This window comes from Pagrus pagrus (assembly GCF_965226575.1).
Source record: "Pagrus pagrus genome assembly, chromosome: 11".
NCBI lineage: Eukaryota > Metazoa > Chordata > Actinopteri > Spariformes > Sparidae > Pagrus > Pagrus pagrus.
In genome coordinates this window covers 31,381,427-31,408,530 of record NC_140195.1, presented here as the reverse complement: position 1 = coordinate 31,408,530, position 27,104 = coordinate 31,381,427, and the positions used below count along the sequence as shown (strand labels likewise).

At 40.4% G+C, this 27,104-nt stretch overlaps 2 protein-coding genes and 1 long non-coding RNA gene across 5 annotated transcripts; 2 read left to right on the top strand and 1 right to left on the bottom strand.

The window, feature by feature from the left end:
- pofut1 (protein O-fucosyltransferase 1) lies at positions 1-5,661 on the top strand. Of its 2 annotated transcripts, none has more exons than XM_084365663.1 (7): positions 1-246; positions 819-940; positions 1,343-1,525; positions 1,877-1,989; positions 2,916-3,108; positions 4,004-4,246; positions 4,525-5,661. In XM_084365663.1, exons 1-7 carry the CDS (start codon positions 111-113, stop codon positions 4,717-4,719), a joined length of 1,185 nt encoding a protein of 394 aa, XP_084221789.1. In that variant the 5' UTR covers positions 1-110; the 3' UTR covers positions 4,720-5,661. The 2 variants fall into 2 exon arrangements, with proteins under 2 accessions (XP_084221789.1, XP_084221790.1); XM_084365664.1 differs by lacking the exon at positions 1-246 and adding an exon at positions 324-669.
- Positions 4,653-6,035, bottom strand: LOC311264641. The gene is made up of 2 exons (XR_014623479.1): positions 5,952-6,035; positions 4,653-4,687 (listed from the first exon to the last, which is right to left on the bottom strand). It is a non-coding gene; the product is annotated as an uncharacterized lncRNA (long non-coding RNA).
- On the top strand, positions 5,980-26,285 carry kif3b (kinesin family member 3B). 2 transcript variants are annotated; one of them, XM_084365662.1, is made up of 10 exons: positions 6,004-6,065; positions 6,663-6,770; positions 6,932-8,439; positions 8,747-8,848; positions 13,667-13,789; positions 14,270-14,388; positions 15,080-15,196; positions 19,682-19,787; positions 22,255-22,466; positions 22,685-26,285. In XM_084365662.1, the coding sequence occupies exons 3-10, from the start codon at positions 7,036-7,038 to the stop codon at positions 22,788-22,790; spliced, it is 2,289 nt and encodes a 762-aa protein (XP_084221788.1). In that variant the 5' UTR covers positions 6,004-6,065; positions 6,663-6,770; positions 6,932-7,035; the 3' UTR covers positions 22,791-26,285. The 2 variants fall into 2 exon arrangements, with proteins under 2 accessions (XP_084221787.1, XP_084221788.1); XM_084365661.1 differs by lacking the exon at positions 6,663-6,770 and having other exon boundaries at positions 5,980-6,065.
- Positions 26,286-27,104: the final 819 nt, after the last annotated feature.

Sequence of the window (27,104 nt, the reverse complement as noted above, 5' to 3'; positions counted from 1 at the left end):
CGGTACAGTAGGTGGAGGTAGACGTTTTTGATGTGCGCTTGGAAAACTTCATAAACCCAAGAAGAAGAAATCGAAACGCCAGTGCATTCTGGGATATAAAATGAATAACAATGGCGGTTAAACAACAACCATATACTCTGATAGTTAAATGTTTACTTTCATCACTTCTTCTCCAAACTTGTCGGACCTTTGCAGAAGAATTGAAGTGGGATGAGAATGGCTACGTTTTGTACTGCCCGTGCATGGGTAATTTCTTCTTCGTAACTGATACTTTGACTATAGCATTCTGTTGTATGAAAAGAACAGAGCTCGCGAATCCAAAACTTCATACATTCATAATTGAGAGTGGCGTTTAATATCGTCAAAGATGCACATCGCTCGCATCGTTCAAGTATGAACCTTTGTTGAACTCTGCTAGGAGCCGTGGTACAGCTCGACATACTTTTGTAACCCGCAATTCAGCAGGGAGGATGTGTCGATAAAATTTGAACTTCGAGAACATTTTAATAATTGGCTTACCGCGATGAAGCAGTAGCTAGCGCTAGGTAACACCTAGCTAACTTGCAAAGGACAAAAGTGGGGCGTGAGTAACGTTAAGTTTAATAACTACAGCTGTTGCTACACTGGGTCTACAAATCACTCATCAAGTGTAGAGCATGTCATACGGAGGTACCCAAAAATTGTTCACCAGTCATTCAAGTTTTAATTTACTTTTCATGAGAAGGAGTATAAAGTTAACAGTTGAAAATCAGAGTTGTGAGAGTCTAAGGAGTCTCGAGTGTAACTTAGAGTGTAAAGTGCTCCGTGTTATTTTACAGGTCGCTTTGGAAACCAGGCAGACCACTTCCTTGGATCTCTGGCTTTTGCAAAGATGTTGAACCGAACTCTGGCAGTCCCTCCTTGGATAGTGTACCGCCACCATACACCCCCTTACACCAATGTGAGTACAGTCAGTGATGTAGGTTATGAGAAACGTTCACTGACAACCTGTCACTGAATGCTATCAGTGACAGGTTGATAGCATTCACACAAATGTGATCATTTAAAATGGAGATCAAAGGATAGATATTACTTTCTGAAACCCAAAGGGACATTGGGGTGTTACAGTAACCAGGTCACATAAATCCCAACTGTCCTCCCCTGGGATTTACACTTGTGGTATTCAATTCTGTTTTATGTTATTCCTCTGTGCCAGAAAGCTCCATTGTTGTTGAACTAAAGGGCACTGGTCTTCTTGTGGGATCTGTTGACAATAACTAAAAAATGAGTATATAACCAGCTTTATTCTTTAATCCTGAAATGGATAGTGCTGTATCACTCAGTCTTTATTTATTCTACTCAGGTCCATGTTCCCTACAGTGAATTCTTCCAGCTGGAGGCCTTGTCTCCCTACCACCGTGTGGTCAGCTTGGAGGACTTCATGGAGAAGCTGGCTCCCAAATACTGGCCCTCAGGACAGAGAAGAGCCTACTGCTTTGAGACTGCTGCACAGCGGAGTGCAGACAAGAAGTCCTGCCCTATGAAGGTGAGAGTCCAGTGGGGTGGATTATTTGACTCACTGGCTACAACAAAGCACGATTATCTGATAATGTTGGTTGCTATATTCAGTCAACAAATGTACATTTCATTTTCCTGAACTACTAAGTAAAGAAGCATAAAATGATTTTTATTTGAAAGCAACAGAGACTCAAAGTACTTTATTTATTACTCAGCCTCTTTTTGTCACCTTCTTGAGATTCCAAATGAAAAGGTTGATAATGATATGCTGCCCCCTGTTGGTGCACAGATCACCAATTATGAACCATAACCTCATATTTATGATGCTACTGCTACTAGACTGCTCTGACATGAAGGGATTGTTCTGACTTATTTTCAGGATGGGAACCCATTTGGTCCATTCTGGGACTATGTTGGTGTGGAATTTGACAAGTCTGTTTTGTTTGGTGGCATTTCTTTCAGTGCCTACCACCAACCTCAATGGATGAAGAAGTGAGTAGTTGCTGGAGCTGTCTCACTGTACCATAGAAAAATTTAAATCGCAATACATGATATATATCTCAATATTTTGAAATTTATTTCATTTATACTATGACTGGGACTGGGCAACAGCGAACATCACAATATTTCTGACCAAATACCTCAATATTGATACTGCAATAATATTGTTGGGATGATTTTTGGTAATATCACAAAACAGTAACAATGACATTTTTAAATAAATAATCAGTTTAGTTTGGATATGACTGACTGAGTAGGTAATGGCAAGTATTGGAACAAGTAGAACAGTTTGGTAAGTTCAGAACATCACTTTACAGCAAAAGACAGCATTTATGTCATATCACGATATAAGGATATCTAAAATCTCCGCAGTATATAGTCTCATATCACAAGAAAGATATATATCGTGTATATTTCCCAGCCCTACCTCAAACGTTATTGGAGCCAGGCCAATAAGTCAATTGAATGATATAATCAGCCAGGATTGGCATATCACAGATAGATTGGTAACAGCGTATATGTGCACTTAAATGAAAACCTTTTTTTTTAGAGCTGGGGATAATTAATAATTAATACATTCACAGTGAACTTTACTGTTTCAGTGCACTGGTGTCATTCAAGACACTAATGATGATTGTTAAACTATAAAATATCCTATATAAGTGTTTGATATCTACATTTGAGGGATCATTCCAAAAAATGTGTGTTTATCAGCAGATATATTGATATCAAAATTTTCTACTTCCTTATATCGGTACCGGCTCCAAAAATCAAGTATCGGCCATGCTGTAAACATAATGACTGACTGATGAAGTCCCTAAGATGTCCATTTTCCATTGATTTTTAATGACTGAGGTAGTGCCTACTCTAAAGCTGTTAACAGGCAGACTCTCCCCGTGCTTCCCCTGTTGGAATAGGTTCCCTCCCTCTGAGCACCCGGTCCTGGCAATGCCTGGGGCTCCTGCCCAGTTCCCAGTGACAGAGGAACATGTGGGCCTGCAGCGCTATGTGGTGTGGTCAGACAAGATGGTAAAGGAGGGAGAAGAGCACATTGCTAACCTGCTGACCAGGCCTTATGTTGGCATTCACCTGAGGATTGGAATTGACTGGGTGAGATGCTTAAGCCAGGATTTGGACACATGATGGTTGCTTGTCTCCCTTATTGTTTTACACTTTCTAATTCACTCGTATGATCACAAACAGACAATCACATACTTGTTCACTCATCGATGTAATAGACAATTGTACATTGCATCTGTTTTGTCAAGGAAACAAAATCATCATGGTTTCCTACAAATCCTACCAGATGTTTAGCGATATCTACTTCACAATGGGAAGCATTCATTATGTTATTGTGAAAATGTACCTTTATCAAATCTGTGTCTTTCAATGACACCAATCCACCAAAATGACCCTTTAGTTGCTCATGTCAACTTGCGGTTGAAAATGTCTTGCATTCAGTGCTTACTGCCTACCTAGAAGTAAAGGCTGTTGATATTCTACACTTTTCTTAATGTTAACAAATCCCATGAAAAACAATCAGAACCAACAATGTGTTAGGCCCTAGCCTGTCTGTGACAAGCCCATTGGTACCAACTGAGGATGTAAATCTTTAAAAACACCTCACAAATATATAGTTTCCTTTTTAAAAAAGGCTCAGTAATTTCCTTAAACAGCTGCTCACTGTAGATGTTACTCAAACTGGAGGAAATAGTGTAATATTTCTTGGGGACTTTTTTCAGTGGAAGGTTAATCCACATTTGGGGGCAGCAACAGGATGATGAGGGGGATTGAGTCAAATTGAACTACATTGTGTGCGTTCATGTTGGAACATTTTAAAAATGGAGCTCTATGGCACAGAAAAATATAGAATATCACCGGATTATCTTTTAAGTCAATTCAGTCAATATAGAACGATGGTAGATTCAGTTTGGTGCTGGGCTGCATCTAATCCACTTCATCCTCTAGTCACATCTAAATCTTTTTTGTAAATGTATCCTTACAGCAAAATGCTTGCAAAATGCTGAAGAGTGGTGATACAGGGCCTCACTTCATGGCGTCTCCTCAGTGTGTTGGCTACAACCGGCAGAAAGCCTTGCCTCTCACCATGAACATGTGCCTTCCTGACCTGGTAGAGATCCGCAGGGCTGTCAAGCTGTGGGTTAAGAAGACCTCTTCCCGCTCTGTCTACATTGCCACTGACTCCGAGTCCCACAGTAGAGATATTGAAAAGCTCTTCAAGGGCAAGGTGGGTTTGTAAATCCTCTGTTATGCATGCATAAGTAATGTCTACTTTAACGTTGGCCCCTTTTGTTTCTGTCATGTGTGACAATAAATGTATATTATGCTGGACTTTCTTCATCAGTGTATAGACTCATACAAAAATGACCCGTCTTGTTCTTCTTCTCTTATTATTTTATTTTGTTTGGGACGCTTCTGAGAGAAACTTTTACTTTACTGGTTACTGTTCCAATATTGTATTTTCCACCTGGGAGTTTTTTAATGTAATTCATTCTGTCTTTTTAGGTCAAAGTGGTGAGTCTTCAGCCAAACTCAGCCCAAGTGGACCTGTACATCTTAGGTCAAGCTGACCACTTCATTGGCAACTGTGTATCGTCCTTTTCCGCCTTTGTGAAGAGAGAACGGGACGTCTATGGCCTTCCATCCTCCTTTTTTGGCATGGACGAACCTGGGCGATTAAATCACAAAGAAGAACTCTAAGCTCAAGAGTCACATGGTCATCCTCTGGACGCTCATGCTGGACGACTGTTAAGACGAGGCGAGAGAGCATGTGGAAGGCAAAGAACTTCTATGTGTGACGTGATGGTTCACAGCTGTGAAGGCCACCCCTATTTGGAATAGGTTTTAATCTGTGAGAAAGGGTTTATTAAGATAGGATGTAGCAGGTCAGTACTGTAATGTCTGTGAAATGTGATGACATGGACACTGCTGCTACTGAGAAACATTTTTTTTATGTTCCCTGCTTGAAAATCTGGGATTTATAATGTCCATCTCAAGATTTACCTGTTTTTATTCAATATACAGGAAAGAAGTTTTTGTTTCCTATAGGTATACACACAGTTTCCCTAACATTTGCTTAAGCTAATGCCATATTGTAGTTTCAACCATGTTTTGCAATCCAGACATGTTAGAGGGACATCTGGTGATCTCAGTGAACTCTGAGAAAGACTGATTGCGGTGTCAGTGATCATGTTCTCCCTCTATCTTTGCCCTCTTCACTTTCTCTCCCTACATTTCCATTCCTCCATGTCTTTCCAGCTTGCTCTTTCCTGTCCTCTCTGCCCTTCATTCCAAGGAGAGCACAGTAACTGATCCTCCTGTACATACAGTACTAATTATAGGGAGGAAGAAGGACCTCTCATTTTACCAGGACCAAAAACTGATGAAATTCTGTGTTATCCTGCTGAATGTTGTGAGGGAAGTATTGTTATTCAGTGAATGTGAACAAAGGTTACAGGGATGTTTTGGGAGACAAAAGCATTGATTTGCACTGGTTGAATTGATTAAATGAAAGTGGGAATGTTTGGCAAGCTAATTGTGGTCCTCTGTGTGAAAGCAGTGAATGAAAGGAATTTGAGGTAAAGTATTTTCTATGATGTTTTTCATCAATAAATTGATCCACACTCATTTTTAAAGCACCAACAGCCTCATTCTGTTGACCTTCCTCACTGGTAGCTAAGCTGTGAGTAAAGTGAATCAGCTGATATACCGACGTTAAACTATGTTGGACAAGACCGTTGAGACCTGGTTGCCAGATATGCCAGGATACTTTGAATTTGTATTCCTCACAATGCACTTATGTGGACCTTCAACCTCGTTATTCATATATATGTTTAATGTTAGAACATTTGTTGGACTGTATGCGTAACTGAATTGCATGTGCTCACCCAGAAACACAATATTTATATGGATTAGTATGTTTTCACACTTACCTTTAACGGGGGATATAGTGTTTGTATCTGGCAACTAGTAACCCGGACCGTTGCGAGGACGAGCGGCGGCTAATGGCTGACTGGGGATTTTGTATTAGCTATCGACCACCACTGGTAAATCTTTAACAACGCCTTGTTTCTGGTGGGGAGCTTTGTTTCTGCTGCATGGGTTGAATGAAGCTGTTTTTATATCAGTGTGTGGCGATATGTTGATTTAATTTAAGCCATCGCCACTAGCGTTAGCTAGGTGGAGCTAATGCTAACTTACCAGACCTGATGCTAAGGTTACAGTGTGTTTGTCGTTGCTAGGCCGGTCTTGCGGTGTCGTTATGGGCTGCATTTTGCAGAAGCTAACGTTGGTTAGCTAGCCGAGCCAATATTTTAACAAATCGTTGCCCAAATTAAACGAGCATCTGCCGTAAAAGACAAGGTTGATTAACATGTCACTGCTAGCAAAGTAATCTCAACAGCTGTCACTTCATACCCTGGAATTCCAGCGTTGACGAACGAGAGGTTACTTAACCAAGAAGTTTATAGTAGCCGGTTAATAGACTAAATCGGTTAGCTGAACTGGGGTAACATCATTGGCACCGTTGTATTAACAGTTAGAGCAGGGTGTAACGTTACATTCTGCTTCTCCCCACTGTCAAGTAACATTATGGATAGGTTATTCATTTTGACCAACTCAGTTTTTACCTCATCCGTGCTCAGGAGTACCGTTTTGTGATATCTGGAAAAATCTTATTACGCATAAATGGTGTAACCACGTCAAAGAAGTTATCAAGAATAAGGAAACTGCAGCACAGGTTTCGGCGTCAGGTTAGCTACTACTACATACTATGTCATTGCTAGTCTGACATTAGATTTGTGTTAATGTTTAGCTTGTATGAGCCCTAAGTAACTTGGTAAAGATGTCGATGAATGGATGACAATTGCCATTGCAGGTTGGTACTAATCATTGAATGTGTCTTCTCCAACAGCTTCTGATGTGGGCAGTTGTATTGGTGCACTGTTCCTGAAGCGGCACTTGGAAGACAGAGCAGACAAAGTGCCAGGCTGTGTGGGTTGGCAGCCGCTCTGCAACATGTCCAAGAGCAAAAGCTCTGAGTCGGTCAAGGTGGTGGTCCGCTGTCGCCCTATGAATGAAAAAGAGCGGGCAGCCAAGTTTGAAAGGGTGGTATCTGTCGATGTCAAATTGGGCCAAATTATTGTAAGGAACCCCAGGGAGGCTTCAGCCAGTGAACTTCCCAAAGTTTTCACTTTTGATTCAGTCTATGACTGGAACTCCAAACAAATAGATCTGTATGATGAAACCTTTAGGCCCCTAGTGGATTCAGTTCTACTTGGGTTCAATGGGACCATTTTTGCATATGGGCAGACAGGTACAGGGAAAACATATACTATGGAGGGGGTGAGAAATGATCCAGACAGGAGAGGGGTGATCCCTAACTCGTTTGAGCATATCTTCACTCACATTTCGCGGTCCCAGAATCAGCAGTACCTGGTGAGAGCATCATATCTAGAAATTTACCAAGAGGAGATCAAAGACTTGCTCTCCAAAGACCAGTCGCGTCGTCTCGAGCTCAGGGAGAGGCCTGACACAGGTGTGTATGTTAAAGACCTTTCATCTTTTGTAACCAAGAGTGTGCGAGAGATCGAACATGTCATGAATGTGGGCAACCAGAATCGTTCAGTGGGTGCTACTAACATGAATGAACACAGCTCCCGTTCCCACGCCATCTTTCTCATCACAGTGGAGTGCAGTGAGTTGGGTTTGGATGGGGAGAACCATATCAGAGTTGGCAAACTGAACTTGGTAGATTTAGCCGGGAGTGAAAGACAGACCAAGACTGGTGCTCAGGGGGAGAGGCTTAAAGAAGCTACAAAGATCAATCTGTCGCTTTCTGCTCTGGGGAATGTCATATCAGCTCTGGTGGATGGGAGGAGCAGCCACATCCCCTACAGAGATTCAAAACTCACACGTCTGCTGCAGGACTCTCTGGGAGGCAATGCCCGCACTGTCATGGTTGCCAACATTGGACCAGCATCCTACAATGTGGAGGAGACCTTGACAACGCTGCGCTACTCCAACAGGGCTAAGAACATCAAGAATAAACCACGTATCAACGAGGACCCCAAGGATGCCCTGCTCAGGGAGTTTCAGGAGGAGATTGCCAGGCTGAAGGCACAGCTGCAGAAGCGTTCAGGAAAGAAGAAAAGGAGGCAGCAGAGGAGGAGGAGGGCTGGGGAAGGAAGCGATGGTGAGGATCTGGAAGGAGAGACAGAGGACGATGATGAAGATGGGGACGACAAAGGGGATTACTGGCGGGAGCAGCAGGAGAAGTTGGAGAGAGAGAGAAAGGCTATCATGGAGGATCACAGTCTGGTGGCGGAGGAGAAAGTTCGGCTGCTTAAAGAGAAAGAGAGGAAAATGGAAGATTTGAAGAGGGAGAGGGAGGCTGGAGAGATGCTTGCAGCCAAAGTGAAGGTAAGCAGACTTTGCCAGACTGGGTGTCCTTCTGTACATCCAGTGTGTATGTTATTCATCCAATTTGAAGAAAAGGTATAGTATAGACTCAAATATCGCATTTTGTTTGTCGCACATGATTTCTCTGCCTTTAACTGCACACACAAGCCAGTAGATATTGTCATCAGTCAATAGACTGTATTGTTGTGGTTAAATTCTTTCAATGTTCGTGCAACCCAGCTGGTAAAATGTTTTTGAGTCAAATGCAACTGATTTTCTCCTCCATGTGACTTGAAGTGGTTTGATCCTTTCTTTCTTCTCCATCCAGGCAATGGAGAGTAAACTCCTAGTAGGGGGGAAGAATATTGTAGATCACACCAATGAACAACAGAGAATGCTGGAGCAGAAGAGGCAGGAAATCGCTGAACAGGTAGACCAAACATAAAAAAATGAACCATACTCTTATAAGTTTTTTCATCTTGTCAGGAGCAATCTCTATTTTCATTGATGGATGTATTCTGGAGAATATGACAGTAACCCCTGGTCCAGAGGTTGTGTCAGCCTTTCTTGTTGTCTGTCATTTTGACGGACAGGGTCATAAACATTCTGTAATGATATATTATAACCTGTCATTTGAATTATTACCTCCACCAAGGAGGTTGTGTTTTCACCTATGTGTGTTGGTTGGTTGGTTTATCAGCAGGATTACACAAAACTACTGAACAGATTACCACCAAACTAGGATGTAGGTCTTGGGCCACATTCACTTTTGGTGTGGATAAAGGGATGGATCCAGGAATTCTTTCTCACTTTCTTTAACAATGTGAGATTGGTTGTTTTTTTTTAACATTTTCGTTAATTTCTCGGGGAATAATGCATGGATCTTGATAAAGCATTAGGTGGCTGGTATCTATAAGTGAGTACAATTTGATGCGATAAGGGGACTGTTGGGCTTTGACAGAGGTATATGCTCTACCAATACCGATTGTTAGTTCTAGATGTAGAGCAATACCCAATATTTGGAACTGAAAAAGATTTGTAATAAAAATTAAACAAGACTAGGTCAAAGCCTAGTATATGGCTGGACCATGTCTGGTCAAGGTGTGAAATGAGTTTATGATATCAATTCCTGAATGTGAAAATCTCATGTGGGGGAAAAAAAGGCATTTGTCAGCTCACAGTAACTCTTCTTTTTAGGCCTATATATTTTTCTCATTAAGATAGCTGTAGCCTAAAAAATATGTATAATGCTGAGGTCTACTGATTATTTCCCCTTGATTTAATTAACAAATTTCCATTTAAGCTTAAATATTCCCCATTCTGAGTTACACATTTCATGTTTCCCACGTCTTATTTCCATTACCATTTACAATTTTATCTTTACAAATGCTTTCAGTTTGAGCATTTCCTTTTCAGGTTTTGCATTTAAAATTTGACTTTATTTATATAATATTTATATATTTTACATTTGTCTTTTTTAAGTTTATGTATGACCTGATTATTCCTAGTTTTGTAGTAAAATAATCAGCTTCTTAATTGTATTGATTTAACCTCTAATTTCTAATTGAACATTACATTTTGATTATGACAAGTGGCGATAATCCCCCTCTCTGTCTGTGTGAAAGTTAAGCCTCTCATCTGCCAGTGGAGGTAGTAACAGAGACGAGACGACGTCTGTGTGAATAGAAAAGTTGGCAGTGCCGGACAGGAGTGTGTCGGTCTGATGGCGTTCATCACTGACAGCTAAACAGATCTTTCTCTTTTTTCTCTCATCAAATAAAAGAGAAATGTCCCACACTTCAACCCATAAAGCAACGTTACAGGACCAAACAACAGTAATGTGGTAGCAGGTCTTGTCTTCAGCATCTTATATGAGGAGAAAAAATACTGGATTTATACGTGGAAAAGTGTCTGTCACCCTGTCTGTCCTACTCTCCCAAAAAACAGAGTCTGTCCCTGGCAGCAGAGCCAGGCGGCTCCCTCAGTTGAATGGTGGTGATTATGTGATGCAATTTAGAGCAAAAAAACTCAACATGTCTTTGTCCCCTTCCACTATTGTGTTGTTGCAGTTACTGTCTTGGGCAACTTATGTAGAAAAAAAATCACTGCGACAGTCAGCCCTCCTGACCGAGACTTCAGTGAACTTTCCCCCAAAAAACAGCATGCCTCCCCACGAGTGAGAGCCAGACAGGGTCCTCTTACTGATGGTGATTATGTGACGTCATTTAGAGTGAAAAACATATTTTTTGTCACTTTCCAGGATGCATGGTGGGTAAGGATCGCAAATCACAGCAAATTAACACAGCATCCATATGATTATAAACAGTCGTCGGAAACATGTTCAGATTAAACCGGTGAAACCAGGGGAAACACATAAAAAAACACACACAGATCTCAACGTCATTATGTGTACCATCACGCCTCTTTTGGCTCCGCAACGCCGGTATGTTGTATGAAATGACACACTGGAGCACTGCTCGATTCAGTGTGAACAAACAAAGGCAGCGTGAATGCGAGCCTTCATTGTGGTGATAGTGTGGAATCTCTGTGAAAAGGCCTTCTGTCTCCCTTGTTGAGGTGGGGAGTTGGTGCCAACTTCTAATAGTGTTTTAATAAACAGCAACCAACAACATAGCATGCCTCTAAATGAAGGTTTAATAATAATAAAAAGCATCATTATCCACCTCCTTCTCATTTCTTCCAACAACACATTGGTCACTCTTCTTCTTTACACTGTCAGCGAACTTCTGTGTGTGTAGAGGGGAGGGCACCAGCTGATAGGGAAACACCCCCCGGTGACGTAATTACCGTTGACCTTCGTCACTAACTCAGTCACTCACTTAGTCACAGACGTCAGCATTTTGCTGTTGCAAAAAAATTGAGAATATGAAACCTAACTAATTTCGTAAAATACTAAAGTACAATTTAATTTTATGCTACTTTATACTTTCACGCAACTATATTTTCTCAGGCAAATGTTGTACAACAATTATTTGATAACTTTATTTACTAGTTACTTTGCAGATTGAGATTATTCAGTGTTGATAGACTTTTACCCACAACGTGTTGTGAGCAAGACTCTGAGCTCACATAGTGGTGACAAAGTAGCTCATCTTAAAATTCATTAATTTTATCAGACAAAAAAATAAAGATAATTGGAAAATTGCTGAATATCAGATCCAATAATCATTCCTGCTGATGATAGTCTATCACTAGAGGAAAGCTTGCAGCATTCGCTTGGTCTGCACCAGATGTGCGGCTGCACCCATCTGTGAATCACAGTGTCCATTGATGCGCTCCAAGAGTCCGTAGCTCTTCAACACCCGTTAGGCCTGTCACGATAATACATTTTGCTGGACGATAACTAGAAATTATTGCGATAAACGATAATATTGTCGCTTTGAGACCATTTTTCAACTAGTATATTGATAATGGCATAATAATGCAAGTACACCCTTTCAAAGCTCAATAAACCTTAATTTCTAAAGAATATTTAACATTGGAATTTGAAGAAGACATTTTAAATATCCAAAGTAAATGAAGATGGAGATTGTGGCCAGCCAAGATTCCTTATTGCAGCAACAATGTTAGCACCATTGTCTGTAGTGATGCGGAGGCGTGACGGTACACGTGATGATGATGACGTATGTGTTTTTTCCAAGGTGTTTCCCCGTGTCCTCCTGTTAATCTAAACATGTACCAGCTGTCTGTTTATAATCTTATGATGCTGTTATAATGTGTTGTGATTAAGATCCTGACCCACCAAACACCCTGGAAAGTGACAAAGTTACGTTTTTCTATAATTTACATAATTACATAATCGCCATCAGTAAACAGAACGCTGTCTGACTATTTCACTCGCAGAGTTCACGAAGTTGGGAGGGCTGACCGTCAGCCAACAACAAACACTTGGTGAGTTAAAGTTTTTTGCCGGGGACAGACGCTGTTTTTCGGGCAGAAATGTGACGAAGAGTCTGTCGGACCGACAGGCTGACAGACACCTACACGAATAACTGCGGTATTATTTTCCTCATATAAGTTGCCAAAGACACGACCAGTTACTGCGTTACTGTTGTTTGGTCCTGTAACGTTGCTTTGTGGGACATTTATCTTTATTTTGTTGAGTGAAGGATCTGTACAGTTATCAGACACCAACACCATCAGACCGACACACCCTCGCTCCACGCCGCCGGCTCGGTTCACCAATACTGCGCCTCAGATACTACATCCGGAGGCGAAATTTAACCCCTCGTCACATCTGAAACTTTAACACAAAGGTGGATGAGGAGAATTGGCGCAGGATCCCCGCACGCAAACGGCTGTGTGAATGGGGCTAGTGACTGACAAGAGGGATCTAGTGAGGGACACGAGGAAAACAAACAAACAAACAAGCATGCAAATGGAAATTATCGAGGCCGGCAAAATTATCGAGCTCATTTTAATTTATCATACGATTAATTGATTTATTGACTATCCGGCACCAGGATAGCAAGAGGGTCTACTACAGGTGGTATGCATGTGGTACACCTACAGTAGATCATCCTCAGGGTTATAATCTGTCAAAATTATGCTTAGTCTTCACTGTTTTCCATCATTGACTAAAGTTTGTTAACGATTACAGAAAGTATTTGGCTAACAGAGTATTACAGATTAGTTTTGAATGTAGATAGGACATTTTTTTAGACACACTGCTGGTTTTGTGTGTAGACTACAATGTTTGTCAAGACACAATTTGCCTGTTTGAGACACATTTCTTAGATCTAAGATAAAATCTCTGTTTGTTCCTTATACAATGAGTGCTCTAGATGGCGTAGTCTCGAGACATGTTTCCCTCTTTTCCTGAGCTGGCCCTGTTTTATGAACATTGATCAATGTATTGTGGAGCCTTTGATAGTAACCCCCAGTCATCGTTTTATCAACTGCTAGTGGAGAGTGCCAGCAACTATCCAAGCATTTGTATTCTTGTTAACTGCAATTTTAGATCCCTTGTGTATCCAGAGTCATTATGTTCATTGTTAACACATTAGCATATTATTGCATATTCCCCACTGTCCTCCACTTACATTATGGTCTTTGTTGTCTCCTAGTAGGGCATTGTTTTCTGAGGATGGCCATTGTGCTGTACACTATTCCTTATCTGACTGAATGTTAAAAATCGTGCATCTCATTTTCAATTAGTGACTTTTGTGTGGTCCCGGTGACTGCTGTTTAAATTTATGATTGTATGCCTCTGTGTCTGTGTTTCAAGAAACGGCGAGAGCGGGAGATGCAGCAGCAAGTGGAAAGCCACGATGAAGAGACTCTGGAGCTCAAGGAGACCTACAGCTCTCTGCAGCAGGAGGTGGACATCAAAACCAAGAAACTGAAAAAGGTAGCGGCCACACCAGTGGGTGATTTACGTGATGTAGCCCTGCTCCTGGTTTGACTTGCCACGTCCAATAATGCCAGTGGGAAAGTTCTCCTGTCCTCCATCCACACTGATACAAGACACGGTTTTCTGCATGCTTTTCCAGGCCTTGCTGCTGTAATCAATGAATACATTCTGAATAAATAAAAATACACTTTTAGTGTACATGTTTGATGATTCGTGAAATCATAGGTACAGCAAAACTATTTGCTTTTGAAAGTCTGATGATCAGTACTTGTGAGGTCTATGTATCTGGTAATAAAATGCCTTGCAAGTAGGTCAGGTACCATTTCAAATCATGTAAGAAAACACTACTGGCTTTGTTTGTCTTCTTGGATAGTTCATTATTCCTCATAACAGGCAGGTGTGTAAGCCAAATTCAAGGTTGAATATTTTCCGTCATCATGGTAACCCTGGTTTTCCCTCTCCTTGTCTGTCCTCTAGCTGTTTGCCAAACTGCAGGCAGTGAAGGCAGAAATCCAGGACATCCAGGAGGCGCACATCAATGAGCGCCAGGACCTGGAACAGACACAGAACGAGCTCACCAGGGATCTCAAACTCAAGTATGGAGCCTGCATATCATACTGTTGGCCTGTCAGGAAGACATTGATCAATATTGTATCTTTTATGACCACCATCTGCCCTAGCAGAGCAGGGACCATATGCTGTAAAGAAACTAACTACATTTGCAAGTGATGTCATTCTTTCTGAACTTACCAGACTGTTCTACTTGTTCTAATACTTGTCTTTAGCCACTTAGTCATTATATCTCCATTACTGATGATTATTGATCAGAAAATGCCATTGTGTTAGTATGTTGTAAAAGTACCAGTAGTGATCCCTACAGTATTGTCACAATATCAATATTGCAGTATTTGGTCAAAATATATTGTGGTATTTGATTTTGTCATCGAGTCCTAGCATTTATGAAGTGCTTTTGTGCAGATTTTAAAATATTGAGATAAATATTGTGTATCCTGATATAGCCTAATGATATCTGGTTATTATTTCAAGGCCATATTGCCTAAACCAAACTCACACAATGAAATTAAGTAAAAGATGCCAATACAGGCTCAAATAATTCATAAAAAGGAGAAAATGCTTTACAGTTTGTACTGTTGAATTGTTAGAATCTTGCTGACTCTGTTCAGCCAAATTACTCTTAAATATAACGCACAGCAGGATGAGAGTCACAAGACTGAACTGGTATGTTTTTCTCTGCGTGTCTGAGCTGTTTTTCTTTCTGACTTTCAGGCACCTTATCATTGAGAACTTCATTCCCTTAGAGGAGAAGAACAAAATAGTCAACAGGGCTTACTTTGATGAGGAGGATGAATACTGGAAAATGAAGCCCATCACACGCATAGAAGAGTAAGTAACAGAATACTAGTAACAGACTTTTTGGTAGATTCTTCAGCTGGCTAGAAGGGCTCCATCTTGAGCATGCATGTTAGTGTAAGTTTTTAAAATGAGAATGAAGAGCTTATATAATTGATTAAATGAGAACCTGACCAATACTCAATTTTCGGGGACGATGCAGATACTGATATTAGGGAGCTATCTATATATCAGTTGATAAACACACATTATTTGCAATGCTCATTCAAATGCAGTAATCAATTGTGACAAATATATGATACAGAGGCAGAACATTTTACAGTATAACTTTAACTTAATTGTCTTAAATGACACCAGTGCACTGAAACAGTAAAGTTCACTTAGGATTTAAAGATTATAAATTCACCCCAAGCATCTTTTCTGCATTTTAAATTCTCAAACAAACCTCATATCGGACAACATATACACTGATACCTATTTGTAATAGGCCAATATCTGATGATATTATTTGGCAACTAAATCGGTCGGACTATAAATTAGCACGTTAAATTCTGCCGCTAGAGGTCTCTCAATCAAAACGGAACAAGACATAAGTAACGTGGGATCATGAAACTTGCTGTGTTCATTGTTAAACAACCATTACTGATGAATAAAACTTTAAAACATTGCCTCTTCTATGAACTTTTCTGAGTCACATAAAAGATTTTCAAGTCATATTTAAACACGTTTGCCGACTTCTTTCCCCACTCTTTGACTTTCTCGCGAAAAGTCAATGGCCATTACATTCAATATTTTGTGGAGATGCCCTGGTCTGATGTGTTGGATCAAGATTTTGCAGCGTTTCTCGTCCACTTTACATGGCTCCGTGGTCAGTCTTCACTTCTGCTCCCTTCCTTTGTTTAAGCATATTGTGATCCATTAAATTACTGCAGTGTGATTATTGAATTGAGGAATAATAAAGCCTTACATCACTGTGTTACAGACAAGTGTAATGTGATTAGAATTGCAAAGCAACACATTACCTACCCCTAACAGACAACTTTTCCCCCTATAATAACAAGTAGTTATGTTGTTTTCGTCGGTCACAAATAACAACAACACAGGACAAAACATGAGTTTTAAGATGAAACCATACGTGTTGACATTGACATTCGCCGTTAGCTAACATTACTAAAGGTTCACTGCATACAGTTTTTCTTATAACAGAACAAAATTGTTTTACACTTTTAACAAAGCTTGATAAAGGAGATGGTCAGAAAATGAGGATTGACATTACAATTATCTTATAGCAACTAGAACTCAAATAAACACAATGGGGGAACTACATTGTATAGCGATAGGGATGCCCGATATGATTTTTTTTCCACCAATACTGATAACCAATATTACCTGCTTCTCATGGCAGATACTGCAAAGATAACTAAGAAATTCCTAACCTGCAGTTTATTCACTCCTGAGGGTTCAAAATATACAGATGTAATGATCAAAGGTGGATGATTTATTATTCCACAGGTCTAATAAGATTTGTTGTGTTAAAACCAGTAGACTTTTTCCCTCCTTTGAGAAACCTAACAGAACGTGCATTGCAAATTGTAATCATGTTGTCTTCCTCTGAAACAGTCACAGTCTCACAACAAATTTGGCTCTCTGGTCTACACTAAGACAGGGTCTTTCCTGCAAATTAATTTTGGAGGCGGCCGCCTCCACCAATTTCCAGGCTGTCACCATTTCGAATGGTCAATGTCGGCAAAAACTAACACTATAATTATTCCATGCAGTGACCGCAGTTGTCCAACGCGGTGCTGTCGTGGTGCCAGACTGTCCGCATCCCAGATTGGAAGCAAAGGAAGAAAATAAACTTGTAAAGAAATTTCCTCCAGTCTTTTTGGTGTCAGGCAATGTCTCTATTTGAGCATGTGCAGTGGTAGACTGGCCATCTGGCACACTGGGGCAAGTCCAGGTGGCCGCTGCATTGTTGAGCTGGTGAGACGCTTTCACTTACACCAGCCCGTCTTACCTCTTCACAGGCCCTAGCACTTTATTGATCATTATTGTCATATAAGTAGGTTAGACGCTCCACACGTATCAACCTCTAGTGTAGCGTTTCAAGCTAGCAGCTATATAGTGGTTGTACTTTACTATTAAGGTTGGCTTTGAGTTACAACCTTTTTTTTTATCTATTTATATTTTGTGAGGTTAAATTACATGAAAATGTGAAAAAGTAAAGGAGGAGCTGTAAAGCTTAGAGAGAAAAGGAAGCAGGCATTAGAGGCTCAGGTTTCCAAATACAAAAAAAATCAACCAACTGTTTAGCCATCATGATCCTCATGTGGCAAGTAGTGTTGATTTGGAGGAGCACATGAAGCGGTAAGATCAACATTGAAATTAATATAGGCTATAGCAGCTATGCGTTCGGTTAAAAATTTGCTTGATTCACCTACTACCACCGCCCAATTTGGTGCCAGGAAAAACCATCTAAGAGGCAATACCCAGGGGTCACACAGCATGAGCGCAACAACAACGGGGACCGAATGGCTCAAATTCTGTCAGTGAAACGAGTCATTTCGCGGGGGTCGTGAGGCTCAAAAACAATTATCCACCATTTACAGATGCTTCTTTCACAAGGTTAGCTTATGGTAAAAAGTCTTTTTGGGCCTGAGTGCATCACGCGACGATGTAATTACACAGTCTGGCCACTGCGAAAACTGGCTTCAAGGCCTGGTGCTCTTCCTGGTGGCTTGATCTTGTGAATGAGGCCAGCCGTTTCTTTGCAGAAGTTTCTAGTGCGCACGCTCTATGGGCCGCACAATGCTGAAGCTATTTGAAGAGCCCCGGCCAGAAGTTGAGCGCTTTTGGCTTCATGCGCCACTAAGCAGCTTTCATAGGAATGAATGGGGCTCCGCCTCGAGGGCTGTGTACAGTAGTAATAGGTCCATGGTTAAATGCTCCTCCTCTGCTTCGTAGGTTTTACCGGTGGATTAAAAACCACACCGCCATCCACTGTATCGGAGTATATAACATCATGCTATTCACTGATGGGTGCGCTGTCTTGAGTGAATGAGAATGGGAAGCTCAGCTCCAAAAATAGAAAATCAATAAGTGGCAGCACATGTAGATATTGTGGCAGACCGCCACAAATAAATGAATGTGTGGTAAACACTGCATGATCAATGTTACTTTATTTTACAGTCGTACTTAAATATGCCAGGACTGTCGTGATCCACTTTTTTTGTCTAGGTTGTATAAACATTTGAGATGTTTGCCGCCCTGCTTAAGGTACTTAAAGTTACAAGGCAAGCTAACTTCTGTTGTTTTTTTCAGGCAGATGTTTGCACAGTTAAATGTTTACATTAAGTCACTTTTTACTCAGATTTCTACCTTTAAAACTTTTGTAGTAGTAAATATAGTAGTAAATATTTTTTGCACGGTTAAATGTTTACATTACTATTTTTTTGTAAATAAACTTTTCTAAAGTTCAAATAATGAACCCTCTGGTTTCTTCAGACTTCAGTCATTATTGTCTTCAAACTGGCAGCATGATCTAACAATATATTGTGATAAATATCGATATTGATCAATATGGGGGGGAAAAAACAGGATTATATTTTTTGCCATATCGCCCAGCCCTATATTACACATAGTTTTGTCATCTTCGTACAAACTCCAAAAGGTTTAGACCAATAGCCTGAATGTCGGTTCCAGAATCTGTGTCAAGGGACAAAAAGTCAGATTGATGCATCCCTAATTTGTGATCTTGTGAACATGCCCATACATGGTTTTTGATGTATTCAGTCCCAAATCAAATAATTCACTGTCTAAGGGGATCCTCAGGTCAGACTACCTTGAAATCTTTGTTTATTTTTATGGATGGGCTCAGTTTTGGAGCAGCGGTTGCATTTCCACGTAATGCAGCATTTACAGATTGTAGCAGCATTTGTGAAATACTCAATACAGTGTTAAGAGTTTTTATGCCTCTGTTCTTTGTGACTCAAGGATGAACTGATTAGAATTTGGTGGCCAAAGGTCACGGTCAGTGTGACCTCATGGTGCCTCATTCTTGTGAACGTGATATCTCAGAAATGCATTGAGGGAATTTCTTCAAATTTGGTACAAATGTCCACCATGACTGAAGGATGAGCTAATTAGTTTTTGGTTGAGGTCAAGTTCACTGTGACCTCACAAAACACATTTTTTGCCATAACTCAAGAATAAATACGATAATTCCGACATAATTCCTTGACATACAAATGTCTAATGAGATAGGAAATTAAATTATCACATTTGATATCCAAATGGTGAGAGGTTAAATGCACTATGACATCTTAATATTCTGCAAAAAATGTTCTGGTCATTATTTAACATCACAAGTCTGGAACAGCAACTTGACTGGTGTGCCAAGGCATACAACCATGATACTTTAATTCTAGTTTCCTTTATAATGACAGAAGAGTTCACTGCTTTATTGTATAACACTGTCAGAAATGTGTCGGATTCTGACTCTCTGTGTGTCTGCTCTAGTGACCATCAGATGATGACCAGGCCTTTCTCAGCGGTTGGGTACAGGAGGCCTCTCAGTCACCATGCTCACGTGGCCATGATGATGAGGCCAGACATGAGATATAAAGTAAGCTCTTGTCCCCCTCCCCTTCTCCACTGATAAATGTGTTCACACATAAACCTCCAGCTGACTGGTCTCTGCACATAAAACACACCACCCTCTTTCACTGACATGTTTGGGCTCTCTTAACCTGCTAATGTTAGCAGCAGATATTTGTGAACACACTGTTTCAACTGATCCAACCACTGAACTAGTAACCACACTATCTCCAGACTCCCATAACAAATCAGAAAGTTTTAAGTGAGTTGTGGAGTGAAGAGAAACTTGATGAACCTTTTGAAACAGCGACGACAAATTCTAAATCATCGGTTCCTTTTTGTTAATTCAGCACTAAACATGAAGTTGTGTGTTTCCTTATAAAAAGTGTCAGTTTGTGGCAGCTTGGCTGTACCAGCCTGTCTGCTTCTGTGTCTAAAGTGCTGAAGTCTTAACTGCCAACATTTAGCAGCTGTTTGAACACACTGATTTCACCATTTACACTCAATTTACGAAAGAAGAAACATTTAATGACGCTAAACATGTCACATTTTACAAATACAGTAAACTAATATAGGCTACTACTTTGTCAAAAACCAGGGGTCCCCAAATTTTTTCCCTTAGGGGGTCCAAAACTGAAACTTAATGGTGGATCATTGGCCAAAAGCAAGCACCTATTGTATTTTATTGTATTGTATTGTATTGTAATGATGCAAAATGGAACTAGGATCCCAAGTTGTCTGAATTGACTGACTTCCTTCTCTAACCCTTACTGAGATTATAAAAATGTATTAATAATAAGGGAAACTGCATATTTATAGAGCATTATTACTTATAAAAATATAAAATCATAGACATTGTTATATTTTTTAAAAATTAATAAAATAATTGGCTAGAGACATCTGGTGGGCCAAATTTAATCTTTTGGCGGGCCAACTGTTGGCCCCGCTGTTCTAAAAGTTGTGAAACTTTCTCAAATTCTCAACTATTTGGGCCCTCTTGTGAATTAGCCAAATGTTAAACATCCAGTTCTTTCTTTCTTTGTGGAAAAAAACATCACGTCCATTGTGATGTATGTGTTTATTTTAGGGCCGGGACTCGATTAAAAAAATTAATCTAATTGATTAGAGGCTTTGTAATTAATTAATCGAAATTAATCGCATTTTTAATCGCATATAAATATTTGACCTGAGAACAGTGAGAAGCAATTTTTTTCATATGGGTTTTAGTATACCATTGAATAATGACTGAATACATACAGTAAGCTTAAGCAACAAAACATTGTTTGTTTGTTTTTTCAAGGTGGTACTTAACCAAGACCAACAGACTAGGGATGCAAATTATCGATTCATTCATTAATCGTTAGTTGATGGACCTTATCGATCGATTAACGATTACCTGATAAGATGCGATTGTCCTGAGAACCTAAATTTAAGGGGAAAATTTAAGCTGAACATTCCTTATACAGGACTCTGCACTAGTTTGTTAGTTTATTTTTAGAGCACAGCACAATGAAAAATGTTTAAGTAACACGTTATTTGGTAAATGGTCTTTCCTGCCACTACACTATGATGATTACTGTATTTAACTACTTAAATCACAGTAGCATAAACTGATTTGTTGAACTCAGCCTGATGTAAACATTAATAAAACACAGGCAGCTCTATGTTTTCCCTGTGTGATGTTCAGGGACAGGTCAGGACAGTCTGAAGACAGAGAGCTCTGAGGTTGAAGTCTTATGCACCGTGAGACAGTGACAGGTCTGTAGGCTACCTACGTCTTGACCACATGTCAGCTGTTCAGCTGCTGCAGAGGAAACTCCGCTGTTCTCAGCTCCACTGCGACGAGCAATTTTTAAACAGTAGCGACCGGCTAAACTACAGGAGGATACTGTAAACTGGCGCGGATCCGGTGTGTTTATCAAAGCTTGGTCGCAGTGCTGAGGCACCAGGTCGGTTTGAGCTGCGTTCAGGCTACATTAAAACTTTATAGATCCATGGGCAGTGATCAGTGTTGGCGGCTTTTTAACTCGTTAAATAATTGTGCTCCAGTATAATCGGTACGCTTGAAACTCATCCAGTGAGAAACGTTCCGCGGTGCAAAAATAAGTGCGATTAAAATGCGTTAATTTTTGTGTAATTAATTAATCTTAATTAACGCGTTAAAGTCCAAGCCCTAGTTTATTTGCAAATAGAGCAGGGAGGTGAGATCTGATCACAAGTGGTCACTCCAGCTTGCGTATGCCACATGTGAACTGACGAGCTCAGCTGTCCACTTGTGATTGGTTCCCCCCGGATGGATGTTTTAATACCACGTGTTGAGGCTCTCACACAGCAGGCAAAGCCGATTTTTCTCTTAAATCAGATCAGAAAGACTCAGTGTCAGCACTATTATTTGCAAGTCACTCCAAGTCATTGTCTTTCATACTGCTCTGCTCGATGCACATGCATCATGCGCAAAACACTCAGATGTGTGTGCTTCTGTTGTGTTTCCCCAGGCTGAAAACATCATGATGCTGGACATGGACCTGCCAGCTCGGACCACCAAAGAGTATCAGGAGCCAGTTATCGCCCCAAAGGTGGCAGCAGCTCTGGAAGATGCTCTCAGGGATGAGGATGACATCCAGGTAGATGCTTCAGGCTTTCGCAGCAGCTTGGGACCAACCCCACCTGCCAGCACCAGTGACAGCCTCAAGAAACCAAAGTCTGGGTAAGGCAAACCTGTATCTCTCCTATTGCTATTAAGATGGCACATGTATTCATCTTGTGGCAAACTCTGTGGTCGGGCTTGTGTTGGTATTATTTGCAGTTGGCCAGGAAGCAAAGGAACTCATAGAAAATGACAATAAATCCTCAAAATGTCTAGGCTCATAACCTTTTTGCTGTCATTGCCACAATCTGTTTAACCCTGTGTCGTTGCTTTCTCAGTCGACCAAAAACGGGCAAGAAGTCGAGTACCCCAACCTCCTCATTCAGCCCCTCCAGTCCAGGATCCCCACTTTACCCACAGTCCCGCGGCCTGGTGCCTAAGTGACAGCTTCTACCACTAATATCACCACCAACCACTCCTGTGCACCTTGCCACTTTGGGACTCAACTTTGAGAGAATGGGTTTCATTTGTCTTATTTGTTTTTGTCAAGATGTCAGAATCTTGCATTCTGCAAACCATAGAGAAACTTTAAGACTACTGCTGCTTTGCAGGTTGTAACTATATCCACATAACTATTAACTCATCCTGAGAGTGAGTCAATACAATACCAGAACAGCAGCCACGTATGAAGCCTCACATCACTCTGTTCTGCTGTTATCCTTCCCTACACTTGGCTAAATGCCACTGATGTCTTATATACATGTCACAATGTTCTTAATGTACAGAAAAAAATGAAGGCGGGCTTAGAACCCCCTTCCCACACCCCATTGTTGGACTGCAGTATCTTCAATGCACTTCTTCTTCCTATCTTCCTAAATCTGTGTTCTGTGTTATAGTTCTCTCTTACTGTAAATGTGGACCTTGGGAGTGGGGGATGGGTTGATGTAAAGACACACGGACTTGGCAGCTCTGCTGTACTTGTCACTGTGTGTAAGTGTGTTGTACGTAAAGCTGGATATCTGTGTGTCTGTATGTCGCTGTCAGAATATTGAGCTTTTTTAAGTTCATGTTTCTTTAATTGTTGGACTTCTGATGTTTGAATGGAGCTATAAGTCATTTGTACATGTGTTGTTTAATGTCTCATATGAATACTTAAACATTTTGGGAAATAATCTTATTTGCTGTTGGATGAAAAGATCAATACCTCTCTCATGTGGCATTGCTAGTACAAAGCTAGAGGCATTGAGCGTATCTTATGCCCAAACTACACAGCTTTCTGTGTTGTAAATGGGTGTCTCACAGTTGTTGTGGTATTTATACTACATGACTGCTCAGCGACATGGGGTCACACACCACAATATCACACACACAAGACCTGACACCAGGCAGGCCAAGTTATTTGTGCGCTGATTGGCAGCAGAAAAAAGGAACAAAAGAAAAGAATATGAGTAAGAAGATGGATTATGATGCGCGGGCAGCAATTAGTATTTTTGCACTGAAAATGTGAAACTGCCTGCTTGTATTGTGGTTCAGCAGGACGACACGATTACAAAAACTGAACAGCTTTTGTGTATATATTCTGAGAAATTATGAACTATCATTGTGCTCGCTCCAATCAAATAGATGTATGACAGAGAGAGAGTAGAGCATCAGAAAGCTACTGCTGATGACAGCAGTAGACTAGTGCTCTCATTGGCTGTAGCTTGTTCCTGGCTCCGTGACCCATCTACGATTCAACCAGACATTTAGCCTGCTAGATTGTCTTTGGACTGTTCACACATACTGATCATTGTTCACAGATGCGTGTGCTGATCTGCCTCTGATCTGGAGTTTCTTGTCGACGATCTCCAAAACCATCGCAACAGCAAGATCAGGGCTGAAATCCTGTAGTGTGAACTTGTCATCAGCCATCTACAAGTTGTTATGCAACCCCCCCCCCAAAAAACCACAACATGGCTTCAGATTTTTGTGTACGAGTTCAACAAACAGGATCAATAGTGTTGCTGTACTGAACCGGGATAACTGCCTCTCTTCATACTAAGCTACACTAATAACCTGTTGGCTCTGGCTTCATATTTAGTGTACAGTCAGCGGATTTTTTCCCAAAATGTGGAACTATTCCTTAAACTGTGTATGATTGTCAATGCACAGGCCAGAAAGTAAAGCACACTACAGTCTTGGCATCTGTCACAAGTTGCTGTAATCAGTAGACGCTGTTCTTTCTGGGGCATACGGGGAGATCGAGGTGGGGAACAATGGGAGAGAGCTTAACACATAAACACAAACACCCACCATGGACTATTCTAGGTTGCATGATATTGCAGTTGGCCACCAGACATCCGAACAGGAGATAAATGCTAACCACACCCTGGATCACTTCAGGGTACCTGTCCTGCCTGGTGCCTCAGGTTCATCAGGGTTCCAAGGTGCCTTAACCTGCGTCCTTTATCTCTGCTCCTTCATTTGATGTTGCGCACATACACACTTTTGTACACTGTTTTTTCATTACTTTATGTAATCATTCATTCCAGCAGCAGGGAATTAGTGTTAAGTAGACATTCCTATTAGAATGGGGTGCACTCATTATATGGAGGAGCAGAGCATTTGGACATAGCATACACCCACCACCCCTACAGGAAGGCAAGGCAAGCTGAGAGCGATGTATCCCCTTTCTTTTATTTGACCTCATCTACCTTGATATAGGGATGAGTGGTCCTTTGAAAGAACTGATTGGTCTTATAGATTACTGAATAAAACCCCACGGTACCAGTACCATGGAGGTTTCACAAAACTCAGTCCAAACACATTATAGAATTGAATGGATCCTAATACACAACTCATTTCATTTGTATGCATCCAGATGAATAATATGCAGTTTTAACCTCTATGGTTTAGCCTTTCTCTGCTGCTCTATGGTCCCCACACAAGAGTGTTAAACTGTGAGGGGTGTGCTGTCCAGTTGCTGCTAATGTGTAGGATTTTACAACCCACTGTGACATTTCAGCAGACCTGGCTCAAATGGCTAATTAAACCCTGTCAAATACTTGTGTGCTGTTGATTGTAGAACCGTCAAGGCCATCTCATTTGCTAAAAGTTATAAGTCCTTGCTGTTTGACCCATGCCTGCATACCTTATGTATTTGGATATGTAACAATGATTATAGACTTGTTGATAGGCAATCCTCGGTCACTTTTGCAGATATATGAAAAAATGGATTTCCATATATTGAAAAAATTCTAACTTATTTTAATCTTTCATTTTTATATACTGATGTAGATATACATTTTTATTCCATTTTTTATTTAAAATAGACCATTGTTTTATTTTTTTGAACTTTCTAATTTAATGTTGAAATTTTATTTTTTTGCATTATACATGTACTATGTGTCTTCTTTTGTATTCAGCAAGGCACAGAATTGTTTTTGTGTTTATACTTTTAAATTCTTCTGTCGTCAAATTCTCCACTTGGAAAATGAGAGCACAGATCAACTGTTGCACATTGATTTGGAGAAGTGTTTAGACTGCTTATAGAAAGAAATCAGAGTTTGATTCAAGTCACAGTTGAGTATTGACACATTCACTGTACTTTTAACCTCGTAAACATGAATATAATCTTTAGAAAAAAATCCTCATTTCTGTTACTAACATTGAGATGCTGTGTACCTGCTGCATGATTGGTTTGGTTGTGTGAATATCCATCATTCATAGGAATTTGGTAAGCAAAATGTGAATGTCTTAATTTAATCTAATACCTTTGCATCTGTATCCCATACATACATTACTGGATCCAAACTCCATATCGAAGACTTTTGTGACCATCTTTTACGTGCTGGTATTTTTTTCATAGCCAAATGACGATCATGCTGGTGCACTTTTGTCTGGCTGGTTATGTCTTTTACTTGTTTAGTTTCTTTTGATTATTAAAGACAATTCAATGATGTTGTTGATGATGTCGAAAAAATAGTTGTACTTAGCCATGTGCAGAAAGGTTCCCAGGCTTTACTATTGGAACCAGACCTTTTCAGGTGGTTTACTTCCAGGAAGTTTACAGAAAACAGCTGTGACATGTGGATGGTGGAATTTTTCTTTGTGATTATGTTTTATTGATGTAGTTCAGTTTCTGATTACTTTCTGAGCAAAATGTAAATGCAAATCCAAACTGTCTCTGAGAGCTTGTTGATGTCTATGGCCCTCTGCTCATAGCTGCAGAAGGGTAGACTCATAATGATCTTTTTTAACCTCGGACACTCACAAAACTTTAAGATTTATTCAAGATTTACAGTCTCTTGGGCAGCAACAGATTTGTGCTTTTACAAACGAAACTCCTTTGTACAAAAGGTGAGATTTTTTTTCCTCAGTTGGATTCGGATCACTCAGAAGCTTGGTCACTTGCAGCCAGGGTTCACCTGTTATACAAATGGCTTCCAGCAGATCATTACTTACCAAGTAGCATTGTTATAGTGAGAAACAGCATCAGAACTAAGCAAAAGTGTCAGAAGTCAAATTGTCATTCTAAGCAAACAGTGGCTTTGTCAGTGTCACATCATGGCTAGGCTAAAGGTTTGTGATGGGGCAGTGAATGTAACTTTAAAACACTTTACAGAAACTGGATCAGATGTATCCAAAGCACAATCAGGCAGAGCCAAAGTGAGCACACCCTCAGAACATCAATACATCAAGCTTAGTTCACTGAGAGATATAGAAGCAGCTTCATCAGAGAAACAGAATTTACTACATAAACAACAAAGAGTCCAGTCA